General features: G+C 40.9%; 2 protein-coding genes across 3 annotated transcripts; one reads left to right on the plus strand and one right to left on the minus strand.

The window, feature by feature from the left end:
• Window positions 1-1,956: 1,956 nt before the first annotated feature.
• Window positions 1,957-6,079, plus strand: LOC115676411 (squalene monooxygenase SE1-like). The gene is made up of 8 exons (XM_056311780.1): window positions 1,957-2,541; window positions 3,531-3,642; window positions 3,858-4,032; window positions 4,325-4,493; window positions 4,656-4,874; window positions 5,009-5,284; window positions 5,374-5,652; window positions 5,772-6,079. The coding sequence occupies exons 1-8, from the start codon at window positions 2,278-2,280 to the stop codon at window positions 5,874-5,876; spliced, it is 1,599 nt and encodes a 532-aa protein (XP_056167755.1). The 5' UTR covers window positions 1,957-2,277; the 3' UTR covers window positions 5,877-6,079.
• Window positions 6,080-7,505: 1,426 nt separating this feature from the next.
• Window positions 7,506-12,398, minus strand: LOC115676412 (dnaJ homolog subfamily C member 7 homolog). 2 transcript variants are annotated; one of them, XM_056311781.1, is made up of 7 exons: window positions 11,993-12,398; window positions 11,470-11,514; window positions 11,096-11,209; window positions 10,036-10,271; window positions 9,354-9,390; window positions 8,029-8,086; window positions 7,506-7,918 (listed from the first exon to the last, which is right to left on the minus strand). In XM_056311781.1, the coding sequence occupies exons 1-7, from the start codon at window positions 12,146-12,148 to the stop codon at window positions 7,845-7,847; spliced, it is 720 nt and encodes a 239-aa protein (XP_056167756.1). In that variant the 5' UTR covers window positions 12,149-12,398; the 3' UTR covers window positions 7,506-7,844. The 2 variants fall into 2 exon arrangements, with proteins under 2 accessions (XP_056167756.1, XP_030455182.2); XM_030599322.2 differs by having other exon boundaries at window positions 11,470-11,511; window positions 11,993-12,396.
• Window positions 12,399-13,915: the final 1,517 nt, after the last annotated feature.

Below are 13,915 nucleotides of genomic sequence, written 5' to 3' on the forward strand. Positions count from 1 at the left end.
AAACCGATATCTGAATTCGATATGCATGGCTATTAAAATAGCCTTTGTTACCTTTATATTCCTTAGACGTCGAGCAAATATACATAGTAATAAACTCTGTTAAGATTTGTAATGGTTGTTGAAAATTTTCTAAGTTGCTCCTACACTGTTCAAATTATGGAGACTACTTAACTACAGAATGTTAACGGTAAGGACGAAGTTTTGTACAAAATAGCAATTTTCAACGACGGCCACCATTTTATACCCAAGTTCTAAACCTTATATTAGATTTTTGTGGCCATTGATCTTAAATTTTTTTTTTAAAATCTAATATTTTGGCTCCCGCATATTTCTAATTGGAGATTTACGATACACAAGTTTCAAATCAATAATTACCTTTGCACGTTTGAGATTGTCTAAACATAAGATTTCGATATTTATGGTAAAGTACCACGGCGGGTTTATCGCGAGCACCAGACGGAACCTGATAGCTTTAGCGAGGCGGGTTCAGGATATTACGAAAACCCGGTTGACAAGTGATGTGATTAGGCAAGTGTGGCACGACGGTAGGGTGGGAACGGCCGAACTGAGTCAAGTCGAACGTAGGTTCTTGCTTGGCGGGTGCGACCCACCAAACCCAACCTTCAGCATCCATGCATTTGACTCCACTTTCGACCTCCCCACTCAATTTCACACACATTGTTTTGACTCGCGCACCATACGACAAACGCTCGCATACTCACCCGCGTCTGGCCATTTCATCTGGCCGGCTCCAACAATTTTTGGTCGATACACCAAAAAAAAACGAAAAAGAAAAAGAAAAAGAAGATATAATTGTAGAAATACGTAGAATTTCGAAAATGTAACAATATTCCTTATTGATACTTTGGTTAGGCTGTGTTTCCTCGTAATTCCGACATAAAATAATGATTTCCTAGACTATTTTTAGTTGTGTCGAGAAATATGTATGTCGGGGTCAGTAATTTCCATACCGTTTAAATTTTTTCGCCATTTTTGCGAATCATTATCTCTTTTTTTAAAGCTAATGCAATAGAGAGATTTGAACTCATACATCCACGAGTCCTGATCTGATGACCCGAGTCTTATGTTGTCACTCTTTTAAGCGAAAACATCGGCATTTCGCTTGTTATATTTTCCCTCGGTAATAATTTTGGCTTTAACAAAATATTTAAACAGTTGTCATCATTCCATATGACATCAAGTGTCCATAAGTACAGATTTGAGATTTTGGTTATTCTAAAGTCATAAGAATGGATCACCAATCCATTGTCCTCGTCTCACTTCTAGCCACTAGGCGCGGGCCTAATAGCATTTGGTTAGATCGTAGTTTGCTCTTTGAGCATGAGCGACTCTCACAGTCATAGGTTTGGTACAATTGCGTCGTTTTATCACCGGTGCCATTGTCGTCATTTATGACCATTGTTCGCTGAAGTGTCGCTAACATCAACAGCAAGGAAGCACTCTGAGTCCATTATGTTAGGATGCACATGTGAATTGTGTTAGAGAAATCCCACATCGGAAAGTTAGTGTGGCGTAAAATAATTACTATATTATAATCGGTTCATAACTCATAGACTTGATCTTTTGAGTGAAGGTAAATCGAACTCGATAAGTTAATAGACTTAGGCTCGGGCTCTCTCTCTCTGAACGAAGGTATCGGGCTTCTGCTGCTATGCGCTCCCCAACACATTCGGGTTTCGCCCCGGTTCTCGGTTGACTAGCTCTTCACGGACCCTAGATAAATTATTGCATGATTTATACACCCATTTGGACCACTCCAAAGTCGAGATAGACTCGGTCTACAAAATTATACAATAAGTTCAAAGTAGCCGATTTCTGCTCCTGTGCTCGTATCCTGGATTATGTAAGAGCAAAAAACAAGAAAACGAGGACAGCAAGAAAAGGGTCCTAGCATGCACGAAGCAGGAGTCAGCATGAAGGACTTTCACTGAGTCGTTCTTTGTCGCGGTCGTTTGACGACCGACCGAAAAGCCGATGTCTCGGTTCCTATAAATATTGCAGTTGCCGAATCAATCCCAACGCAGACGTCAGACACAACACACGAACGCGCACACGCATTACCCCGAATTTAGTTCACGACAGCTCAGCTGCGCGCGTTCCGAGAGGCAAAGAAAAGCGAAGCTATCGCAAGCCTACAAGAAAAGGCAAGAAAAAGGAAGACCCTCGATCGATCGGCAGCTCGAAAAGCCTCGAAATTTCCATCTACGTTACGGGTCTCCTTCGCTGCCTTTTGTAACCTTTTGGAGCAGTTCGAGAATGGCGGATCAGTTTTTTCAGAATGAGAATCCGAACGGGTACTACTATGTGGGTGGCATCTTGGCCTCTGTTCTCGGGGTCTTGTTTCTTTACCGTTTGGTTGCCAGAAAGAGGAGACGAAATGGGAGTGAATGCGTGAAGAGCATGGGAACCACGAGGGACAAGGAGAGCAGATCGGCGAACGAAAGTGGCCGGGGTGACTTTGACGTCATTGTCGTTGGAGCTGGTGTCGCTGGCTCTGCTCTCGCCTACACGCTCGGGAAGGTAATATCAATGCAACTGAATTTTTTCTTGCCTTTTGTTTTGTCTATGATTGATGCAGTAGTTTCTTTTTCTTGTATGGAGACCAACAAATTATTGGACGAGTTGACACTATCAGTCTGAAGATTGGGATTTTGTTCTGCACCGAGAACATCTCACAAAAAAGAATTTTTATTTCTATGGGTTTTATAGGGATGGTTTATGGTATTCTGAACTTCTGGCCAAGTGGAAAATGATATACTGCTCAATTCAGGAAGGTTGATCCACTCTTTCGAAAGTTCTGGTGATATTATGAGATATGATCTCGCAACATCTCTTTTTTATCCCCTTGGTTTGGTTGGAAATTTGAGTTCTGATTGAGAGACATGATGCGGCAAGTTTGGTTTCTCTCTGGGAGGTATTGTGATTGCCTCCACCAGATGAGCAATGGATGCTGCATAACCGTGTTGTCTTGACTGGAGGAATCTTGGGTCCAGTGGGCATATTGCCATCTTGAGAAATTTGTTTTTGCCGAAAATGTTTGGTTAGTTCGTAAGACATGAAATTATTTCAATCTCGACTTCTTGAGTGTGTGGATTCATCTAATCCTGATGAACTATGTAGCGAAGTTACAGATAGAACCAAAGTTTTGAATTAAGAGTGGTTGCTTTAACTTTTCCTGCTGGTTTACTCTATGCACACTTGCACAGTTCAGATAAAGCACAGAGTCTGGCTAGTTTAGGCCTTGTATTAATGGACAAGTTGGGACTACGATTGCCATTTTCTGATCTCTGAGTTTTTCTATTGCTATATTATGCCATGATCTTAAGTCTGCACAAGTTCATGCATTCTTTAATTGACTGTTTTTCAACAAGTCTTTCTAAATCAGAGTTCTGATCTTTTGAATATCTTGTCCCCTTTTTAATTCGTTGTCGCTGGATACAAGCTTTGCCCTTTGCTGGTCATCAGTTTCAAATTCTGTTCCTAATCGATCAACTGCATGTGAAAAGCAGGACGGCCGCCGAGTGCGTGTAATTGAAAGGGACTTGACGGAGCCTGACCGGATTGTGGGAGAGCTGTTGCAGCCAGGTGGTTACCTCAAACTGATTGAGTTGGGACTTGAAGGTAAGTCTTGTAAAACTTTTGATGTTTCTCGACAATGATTCGGGTGTTACTCGCCTTCGCTTGATTGGAAATGTATTTGTCTCTCTCTTTCCAACAAGTACTAGAGTGGAAGTAGATAGCACTTACCATTGCTTGGTTATGATCGTAGTTATTTTTCTCGTTTCCACGAGTACTGGAAACAAAACTGCTCACAGAATCAAACTTGGTGAATGCAGATTGCGTGGAGAAAATTGATGCACAACAGGTGTTTGGTTATGCACTGTTCAAGGATGGACGAAATGCTCGACTTTCCTATCCCTTGGAAATGTTTGACTCTGATGTTTCCGGTAGGAGCTTCCACAATGGCCGCTTCATACAGAAAATGCGGGAAAAAGCAGCCGCTCTCCCCAAGTAAATACATCTGAACTCTGTATCGGCTCATTTCATTGTTTGTTGGCTACTCGATTTGACAATCATTTTCTGTTCTGCATTATCCAAATAAGAACGACTTAAAAACAATTTATTTTATGACAAGATGACCTCTTCATGCCTTAGCCCAGCTCTTTCCTTTGACTCTTGATTTGTATGATTGCAGCAGACCTCAATTATCGCTGTTCCTATTTGGTATTTTTCTGTAAAGACATTACCCACATCCTTTTTTTTTGTCAATTGTTGATCAAGTTAATCTTTTGACTTCCATCAGCGTGCAACTGGAGCAAGGGACAGTCACTTCTTTGCTGGAAGACAACGGAACTGTCAAAGGAATCCAATACAAGACAAGAACAGGTCAAGAGCTCACAGCATACGCACCCTTGACCGTTGTTTGCGACGGGTGCTTCTCGAATTTGCGACGTTCCCTTTGCGATCCCAAGGTAAGGACTAAGGAGGGCCAACGTTGCTCTCTCCTAGAAATGACTTTTCATATGATGATGTTGGCTATTTTGCGTCTTTAGATGCAGTCGTGCTGGAAATACTTGAACTGTTGGTGTGTATGTTTGCAAAGAGTTTCTGAATTAGCTTCACACCATGTGCAGGTTGATGTGCCATCCTGTTTTGTCGGTCTGGTTCTGGAGAACTGCAACCTTCCTTATGCGAACCATGGGCACGTCATTTTAGCTGATCCATCTCCAATCCTCTTTTACCCCATAAGTAGCACGGAGGTCCGCTGTCTGGTCGATGTACCGGGCCAAAAGGTGCCTTCAATTTCAAATGGCGAAATGGCAAACTATCTAAAAACCGTGGTAGCACCTCAGGTACATCTGACAAACTACCTTCATTAAACCTTTTCATTACTCGGGATTCTTCGCGTCAATCCTTGATTTTGTTTTTGAATAACTAGTGTTCCATATGTGATCTTGTGCTGACTGGGTGTTTATGGGCACTTCAGGTTCCCCCTGAAATCCTTGACGCCTTTGTAGCTGCGGTGGATAGAGGAAACATACGGACCATGCCGAACAGAAGCATGCCGGCCGCTCCGCATCCCACTCCAGGAGCTTTGCTAATGGGGGATGCTTTCAATATGCGTCATCCGTTAACTGGAGGAGGAATGACCGTGGCACTTTCTGATATCGTCGTGCTACGGGATCTTCTACGGCCTTTGAGGGACCTCAATGACGTGCCTGCTCTCTGCAAGTATCTCGAATCGTTCTACACATTGCGTAAGGTGAGTCCTATCAGTTGCTAGTGTCTTTACCTGTGCAAAGTTTTTAGATTGTGTTGAAGAAGACTAATTGTGATCTCTTGTATCTGCAGCCAGTAGCGTCCACGATAAATACGCTGGCAGGGGCTCTGTACAAGGTGTTTTGTGCGTCGCCCGATGAAGCGAGGAAGGAGATGCGACAAGCGTGCTTCGACTATCTATGCCTTGGGGGCTTGTTCTCGACGGGACCTGTTTCTTTGCTCTCCGGTCTGAATCCTCGTCCACTGAGCTTGGTTCTCCACTTCTTCGCAGTTGCGATATATGGTGTGGGGCGTTTGTTGCTGCCGTTTCCTTCTCCTAAACGCATCTGGATTGGAGCCAGATTGATTTCGGTGAGTCATTTCACGTCTCACATACATCTCTCATTTTGTCTCCAGCCTTTGTTACCTTCTTGGCACAATATTGCACATGCATTCGTGCTATATGACAGATGTTTAAATCATTTTTGCAGGACGCATCCGGGATTATATTCCCGATCATCCGAGCAGAAGGGGTTAGGCAAATGTTCTTCCCGGCAACCGTCCCGGCATATTACAGAGCTCCACCAGTCAAGTGAGTGTCGGTTTAGTGGAGTTAGGTTGCTGCCCTGACCAAAGGCAGTTTTTTCAGAAGTCCAGGGGAGGTTGAATGTTCTTCCAACTAGGAGTTGAGTAATTGAACTTATCTACTTGTAATTTAGCTTTTCTCTTGATAGTAAGGCCTTGTTGGTTCCATTGACGATTCTCATTCCCAGTAATTCCCTGAATCATATTCTTTTTCCATCGATCGAATATTAGAAAGTTTCCCGCGTTTATGAGCGAACACATCTCGACCATCGAACACACCTCCATGGCTTCAATGGCAGGGCTCGGCTCCATCGAGCGTCTTAAGTTTGAGAGACAGAGACTATCGTGTGACAAGCGCAGTGCGACGAGCTTGCTGTTTGTCAAGACTTAGAATAAGAATCAAAATTAGACGAGAAGGTTCGGAGAGACTTTAAAGAGTCGAGAAGAAAAATTTCTTCATTTTCATATTGGATGAGTTTATGAGGTTCATACACAGAACCAAGAAACAGAGGGAATACCGCGAAACAACTTCACGAATTACAAATGCAAACAATGGAAATGTCAGGAATGGCGCAGAAACCAGCAGTTCCAAGCTCACGCTACGCTTCCTCTCGAGTAGGTTCATTAGCTGAGGTACTCCACTCGAGCTTTCATCGGTGGTCCTGTAATAGCGCCCGATTCTTCTTCAATCCTTTTCAAACAGGTAATGCCCTCTTGCCCAGATTCACCGTCTCCTCTTCTTCAGCCCAACTAACGCCACCTTCCACTGACAGCTCCCAACCGTCAGGTACATTACAATGTTTAACGAGGAAGACGACAACGATGGTGGCGGTGACCACGGCGATGGAGGTGGTGGATGCCGTGACGGCAATTGCGTGGCAGTGCTGGGGAGAGCTCACAGGAGGCGGAGCCTTGGAGGTGGTGAAGGTGGTTTTTCATTTTTTTTTTTAGAAACGTGGAACTAGAATCTGAATCCTAATAATTGATAGATAATCCGATTTTTTAGATCGGAGCAGGTTCTTAAAAGACTCCATCTCCTAAGGTCTCTCCCTTAGGTCTTAGGAGATTTGAAATACTCCCTCCTCTCAAGGAAGAAAAATAAAAGGGAGAAACAGAGGGTCTTTGGGTTGTTCGACTGCCGGGACGTAAAACAAGGTGCGTATGACTTTGGTCAGCTTTAATAGGATCGGTCGGAGGCGGCCCGGAGTAGCAATGAACCTAATCTAGTTTTTCAATGAATCAAACATGATCATTCTTGTATTTAGATTTCCTAGTCCTTGAGGATTCCAATTCAACATTCAACCAAACGAGGCCTAACAGACTCAATTCGATCCTGGTCCTTCGTTACAGATTCCAGATGCTTGGCACCATCATTCCATATCAGTAAGAAGGGCAATGGGCAACATAAATTGTACATAGGTAGGTCCAAAAGATGAAGACAACTGACGTTCAACCACCACTCATATAGACAAAGCGGCAACAAGAGGTTCAAAACAAGCATGCAGTAACCATACCCAGCTGATCGCAGTTTACAAGTAACTCCATGCCCTCTTCTTTACCATAGATAAAAAAATTGTGTAGACCCATGTAGCTCAAAGCGAACCATCATAGAAAACCGAAAAAAGAAGGGGGCAAAAACCAGCTCAAATGAGTGACTTTACTTTCAGTGACATCTTGGCAATTAAAGAGTGCCGTGCCGTGCAATCGAACAATCATGCACTACAAAGACATTCCCTAACCACGTCTCACGTGGTTTTACACAATAGATTTTTATTCTGCCCCGACACCCTGGTATCAGGACACAAGTCCAAGAAATGCCCACTAACTCTGCAAAATTTGTAATCCGGTGCAGTATCTTCTTCCCAGTTAGTGACCTGGGAATTAAACGTAGCGCATCGGCACCGTTCCGTCATCTGCTATTGCATCCTTGATGTCATTCCTTGGAATATCATATATAGAATTAAGCCAATGTGCTAGGTCTAATTATTTTCCCGTTCTCTTTTGATGGCCTCGTAAGACACCATTACTTCTTTGAACTTCGCCTCAGCAGCCACTGCAGTAAAATATGCAATGTTAACAATGTCATCTAAAACTTAAACCATGAGATGTTGATGATGGCATCTGGGTGCGAGATTCTGATCAGTGCAAACAAGCACATCCTACCTTTGTTATCCTGGTTCTGATCCGGATGAAACTCCAATGCTTTGGCCCTAAATGCCGTCTGCAGCAATATAAAACCCAAATTATATGAAATGAGCACGTAAAAGGTTTAAAAAAAAAAAATGCATGCCACAGGCAATGCAGATGAGGAGATATTGAGCTGCTTCTGACACAAAAAGACAGTAGAAACGAGGGTAAATATCACTCGTTTCCGAAAAATTCCATCCCAGTATTTTCACTGCAGCCAGTTCCATCAAGGTAATGATTAAGGATGAACTCAATGGAGCAAAATGGGGACGTCATCCAATGGCGATTAGAGGATAGAAGCCTGTTTCAAATGGCTTGAAAACATAGAACAACAGCCTCCGGATGCTCCAGAGAGAAGAAGGTATAATAAGATGAAGACTTGTTTAAAAGAGACAAAAAGAAAGAAAAAAGAAGAAGAGAAAACATGATAGATACAGAGAACCTGTATCTTACAGAATATTTCGTGCACAACCAAGAACAATTGCATTGAAAGGATTTATATAGAAAACCCCGCTTAATGGAATAAGCCTTAGTTTTGTTGTTGTTGCTATTGCAAGGATAAACTCGAACATAGTGGCAAGATGGCTGAAAATTTCGGCTCCAAAATTGCATCTCTCTCTCTCTCTCCAGTTTCCTTTCCTACTTTTTGAGCGGGGGTAATTTACCAGAGCTTTCAACCAAAAAAGTATAAGCTAGAAGCTAAGGGACAACAGCTTATTGGCCTCAACTTGCGGAAGTTACTTCAAGAGTTTATTTAACGAACATGCATTATCACACTATATACATCCATGCCTTCAAAAATTTGATGTGGCAATTTTTCGTAATAAGCCATAGTCAATTTTAAGTTCGATGTCACATTTCCCAACACCTAAATTACTAAAACTTATGTCTAAATTGAAAACCAAAGTTCAATGCATGTTAAAACATCACAGAGAAAAGCCAAGCGAGCCCAGACAGGCTCTAATTTATTTGCCAACTTTGTCATATTAAGTAACTGCTTCCAAGTCCACCTAGTAATTCTAAGTCTGACAATAAAGAAAAAAAAATGAGTCATACGCATGAGCTAACTACAAGCACTATCAATGTTCATAATCCGCAAGCAAATTCAAGTAACTTGCTAATCACCTGGTAAAATTCAGTCTGAATCAAATATATCTTCTATTAGCAGAGCCCCACAGATATGGGGAAATATACAACAAACATAGCAAAATGTATAGAAGAAATGACAGGAAAATTAGAGGATTGTCCATGTAATGCACACAAGATAGACATAAAGGGATTCATATACAGGAAACACGTACCTTGATCTCAGCATCCGTGTATGGCGTCTTCCTTGACCTTTTGCAACCAAATAAGAAAAAAAGTCATGTTCTAATTCCAAATGATGTAAACAATCTAGCCACCTAACTACATTAACGTTCGCATCTCAGCTCATGATTAGTTTTTGCCAGAACTAATTGCTCTAAGGTCATTCAGAGTATAAAAGACTAAATTGCCTCGGGCATAGAAACTACCGGCAAATATAAATGACAGTCAAGTATGACTTATAAAAGCTATGTTCTGGGTTCTAGCAGTATCCTGATACATTAAGATTTACAGGCTTATATATTTGTATAACCAAAGGGGGATATTGAACAAACACAATCTAGTTGATACAAACTCCTTTTAACAACCAAGGAATCTTTTTAAAGCGCTTATCGGTGCTGTAAACTGGATCAAGAAAAAGAACTAGTCATCAGCAGGAAAGGGGAACACGGACTGGTCACCAGCAGGAAAGGGGAAAACAATTCAGACCCCAGATTCAGTAAGCAGTATACAGATCAAAATATAGCTAAGCAATCCCTTCCAAATTATATGGCTTCAAGAGGATGAGATAAATCATTAGGTAGTTCTTTCTTTAACTCTAGGTGCTGCTTTCAAAACATAAAGGGTACATGTAGCATCTCAGTTTCCATATCACCAGGATCTGCAACATTGCCTCACCTATCAAGGCCCAAAACTGAGTAATGATGTGACAATGGGTAGCTTGCATTCTCCCTCGGAGCTCTCCTGAAATTAGTACTTCGATATCTGGACGATGTATCTGCCTTCCAATACCAATCATCCCGCTGGAATTGCTGAGTATATGCACCACCATCATTTTCCTTCCAGCTCTCATAACCCCTATTATATTTACTCCTTTCTCTATTAAACACACTCTGCATACGCCTTATGCGCTCCTGCAGAAAGCGTACTGAATATTAAACTATCAAATAGTCAAGTGGTGACAAGTGCAGAAAAAGAATCCAAGCAACCAGTTGCTTTCCCCAACAAACACGCGATGCAAATTAGTCTAGATATTCTCTTGAATCGACTCGCAAACATTGGTTTTAACCAAATAACCTCTGATACTTAGCAACAACATTCATTCAGAATCGACGGCCTATCATATTCATGCTTACTTTCACTTAAGACTTGGTGAAAGTCCATGATATGATGAGGTGGATAAATGCGAACAATGTTCAAGGAACTTAAAGAAAAACTTGGATGTACAAATTTGCAGTTTCTCACTGAAGAGGGCCAAATTTGTCGAACAAGAACAACAAAACAAATGGAACTTTCAAAAATGACATAAAAGGCCAATAAAAATCTTTCAGTTTTCCTACTTTTGCATGTTGAGGTGCTCTCTTTGAGAACTTTAATGGAAAAATTACTTAGAAGTGTATCCCTCCGAAACTTGGATACTTACATTCCCGTTTAACACTATAAACTCATGCTTATATAACAATGATGTAGACACGGCTCTTCAATTCTACACATCCTAGTAAGGACTTTACCAATTGCTCCACTAACTGGAGAAAATGCCCCACTTCAAATCATGTAGCCGATGATCTTTACCAGCTTCTCTGGTTTAAGAGACAATGAAACATAATGGTTACATACAGGGAAATTCAGACTGGTAACATAAATAAAGGAGAAGAGTTAAGCTAGGTCTATAGAAAGTGCTCAAAAGGTGATTCAACAAACTAAGAGTTAAACAGGACAGATCAAACTACAAACTCACCACTCTCTCCATTTCTTCTTCATATGCTTCCTGCATTCGTCGATTGTACCTCTTCCAAGCTTCCTCTTGAAAAGCCGTTCTGAAAGATTTTGCCGATTCATGCGACCTGGTTAACTTTTGTTATACAGTGCAGTCAGGTTCTCAGTCAAATTCCAAAAGTCATGAGACAGAAGAAATTTACTCAAAATTTCAATCTAATTTCACTTGAAAACACTACGTTGTCATTAAGTGTAAAGTAAAATGCAAAAAGCAGGTAAGTGCCTACCTATACAAGACCCAATAACTAGAGGTGTAACCAATATTTACGAACACTACACAGCCATGAAGTGTAATGAAAATGCAAATGCAGGAAAAAAAAAAACATATTTACCTACCTGAGCGTAGACCCAATTTACGGTTTGCCGAAGACGCGAAACCTGCCGTATCGATGCGAATATCAGCACCTAAACTGGGTATTAATCATAAGCAACTACAAGAACATAAACTAGCACGGAAAATTCAATCAACACAACACCGAACATCAAACCGATCAAACTAAGAATACCCAAAAAAATCTAGCCAATACCACTATGAAGGATGCTATCATTCAAATCTTTTTCTTTTTTTTTTGAAAAAAAAAAACTGGACTTTCTGAGAATTGTAATGAAACTTTGCACAACCCATTTCTTCAAAGCATCAATACAAGTAATATCTCCGACTTCAATACATCATCTTCAGTGCACCAATTCAAATAATAACTCCAACGATAACCCCATAACTCTACAACATTCAACGCCACGATTTTCTCCGGAAAAACACAGAAGAATACTAAAACCAATGAAAAGAGAAAACAACGGAAAAGCAACACGAATGAAACAAATAAATTGAAAAAAAAACAAAAAAAAACAAAGAACCGACCGCCAAAGTGGTAGCTGTGGCGCCAATTAGGCCGAAGGCAAGAACGCCCCAGAGCTTCATCTCCTCCTCCTCCTCCCTTTTCCCCTGATGATGATGGGTCCGGTTCGGAGGCCCTGGATTTTCCCGATTCGGGTCTCCGTCCTCCTCCCTCCCCATTATCCCCCTTTTCCTCGAGTTTCCAAATTGTTGGAAGGATTGATCGCGCTGATTCAGCCGCCGACCAATGGCGATCGCGAGCGGAATCGAAGCCCTAATTTTCGGTCCTGAATCTTCTCTGCAGCTCGATTTCACAGCTTTTCTCCATGGCCAAGAGACGATTATGCATCTGGGTGGGGTTGCGGAGGTGCGGTTTCCGGGACGATCGATTTGGTTCGAGAGAAGAAAGAGACAGGTCGGAAGAGGTGGTGGATAATGGGAAATTGAAGATGGTAATTCCTTTTTTTTATTTTTTTTGGGATTAAAATTTGTGAATAATGGTGACATGAGCGGCATTTTATTATTATTATTATTATGTTTGTTATGTTTTTTTGTACTGTTTATTATATTTACTAAATGGAAAATGTACCGGATAAAAGAAAACACAAATTTAAAAATGTTTTTCCCATCCGTTTAAGACATGCTTCAATTCGGAGAAGGAGAATGACATGTATAATCTTTGGAACTTTGGCCCAATGTGTAATATAATCGTCGTACTTTCAATTTGTTTAATGATCCTTAAACTTTAGTCTAATGTGCAATTTGTTCAACATCGTTCTTGAACTTTTGGTACATATTCAAACTAAACTCTAAATTATATGAGAATTCAAGGATAACATTGGATATTTTTATATAGTTCATGGATTAGTTTGAACATGTACCTAAAGTTCAAAGGTCACATTGAATAAATTGCACATTGAGCTAAAGTTCATGGATCACATTGAACAAATTAAAAGTTAATAGATCACATTGCACAATGGACCAAAATTCAGAAACCATTTATGTCATTATCAATTTGGAGAACGCATTACATATGGATGGTCGCAATTATTTACCACTTTTTTGGTTTTGATAAAGAAATATTTTCCAGTACTGAATCCTCTTTTGTTTTTTTATACTCAAATTTGATAGCATAACTAGAAATTTCCCACACGATACTGTGGAGCTTAATAAAATTTGAATATTATTTTGTTTACTAAATAACATTGGCAAAATATTTATCCAATTAATTTATATTTGAAGAATTTAATTGAGAAAATTCTAAGGAAGGGCATAAAGTGATCTCATTTTCTCAAATAAGGATCTGAAATGGACTTTGTATCAAATAAGAGCCTGAAGTGGCATGCTAGTTTTAAATAAGGGCCTTAAGTGGCTATGACAGTTTCAAATAAGGGCCTGGTCTCGCTGATCACCGGCTGGCGAAATATTTCGACAAGTTAATGGCATTTTCGTCCAAAAATAATTTAAATTTATTTTTCTTTTTTCCTTTTTCTTTCTTTTCTTTTTTCTGGTTTTTCACTTTATCTTGGTCATTGGTCGATTGCCGGCCACCAACAAAGTCCGGGAAGGGTTGGGCGAGGGCCATCCTCACCGGTAACAAGCAAGGCAACCCTCGCTGACCATGGGCGAGGGTCGCCTTGCTAGCTGCTAGCGAGGGACGGCGAGTCACCTGTTGCCGGCGAGGGTGGCCCCTGCCAAGTCGGGCGAGGGTGGCCTTCGTCTAGCCCTTCCCCGGCTTCGCTGGTGGCCGGCCATCAGCGAAGAACAAAGAGAAAACCATAAAAAGAAACGAAAGAAAAAAAAAGGAAAAAAGAAAAGAAAGAAAAACAGGAAAAAATTTCAAAAAAAATTAAAAGACAAAAATGCCCTTACTATCCGGAAAGTCAAACCTTTCGTTAGAATAGACATAGCTATTTCAGGCCCTTATTTGAAACAAAATTCACTTCA

Source organism: Syzygium oleosum, unplaced genomic scaffold, assembly GCF_021117445.2.
Source record: "Syzygium oleosum isolate NSW1041296 unplaced genomic scaffold, Sole_v2.1 Sole_v2.05, whole genome shotgun sequence".
Lineage (NCBI taxonomy): Eukaryota > Viridiplantae > Streptophyta > Magnoliopsida > Myrtales > Myrtaceae > Syzygium > Syzygium oleosum.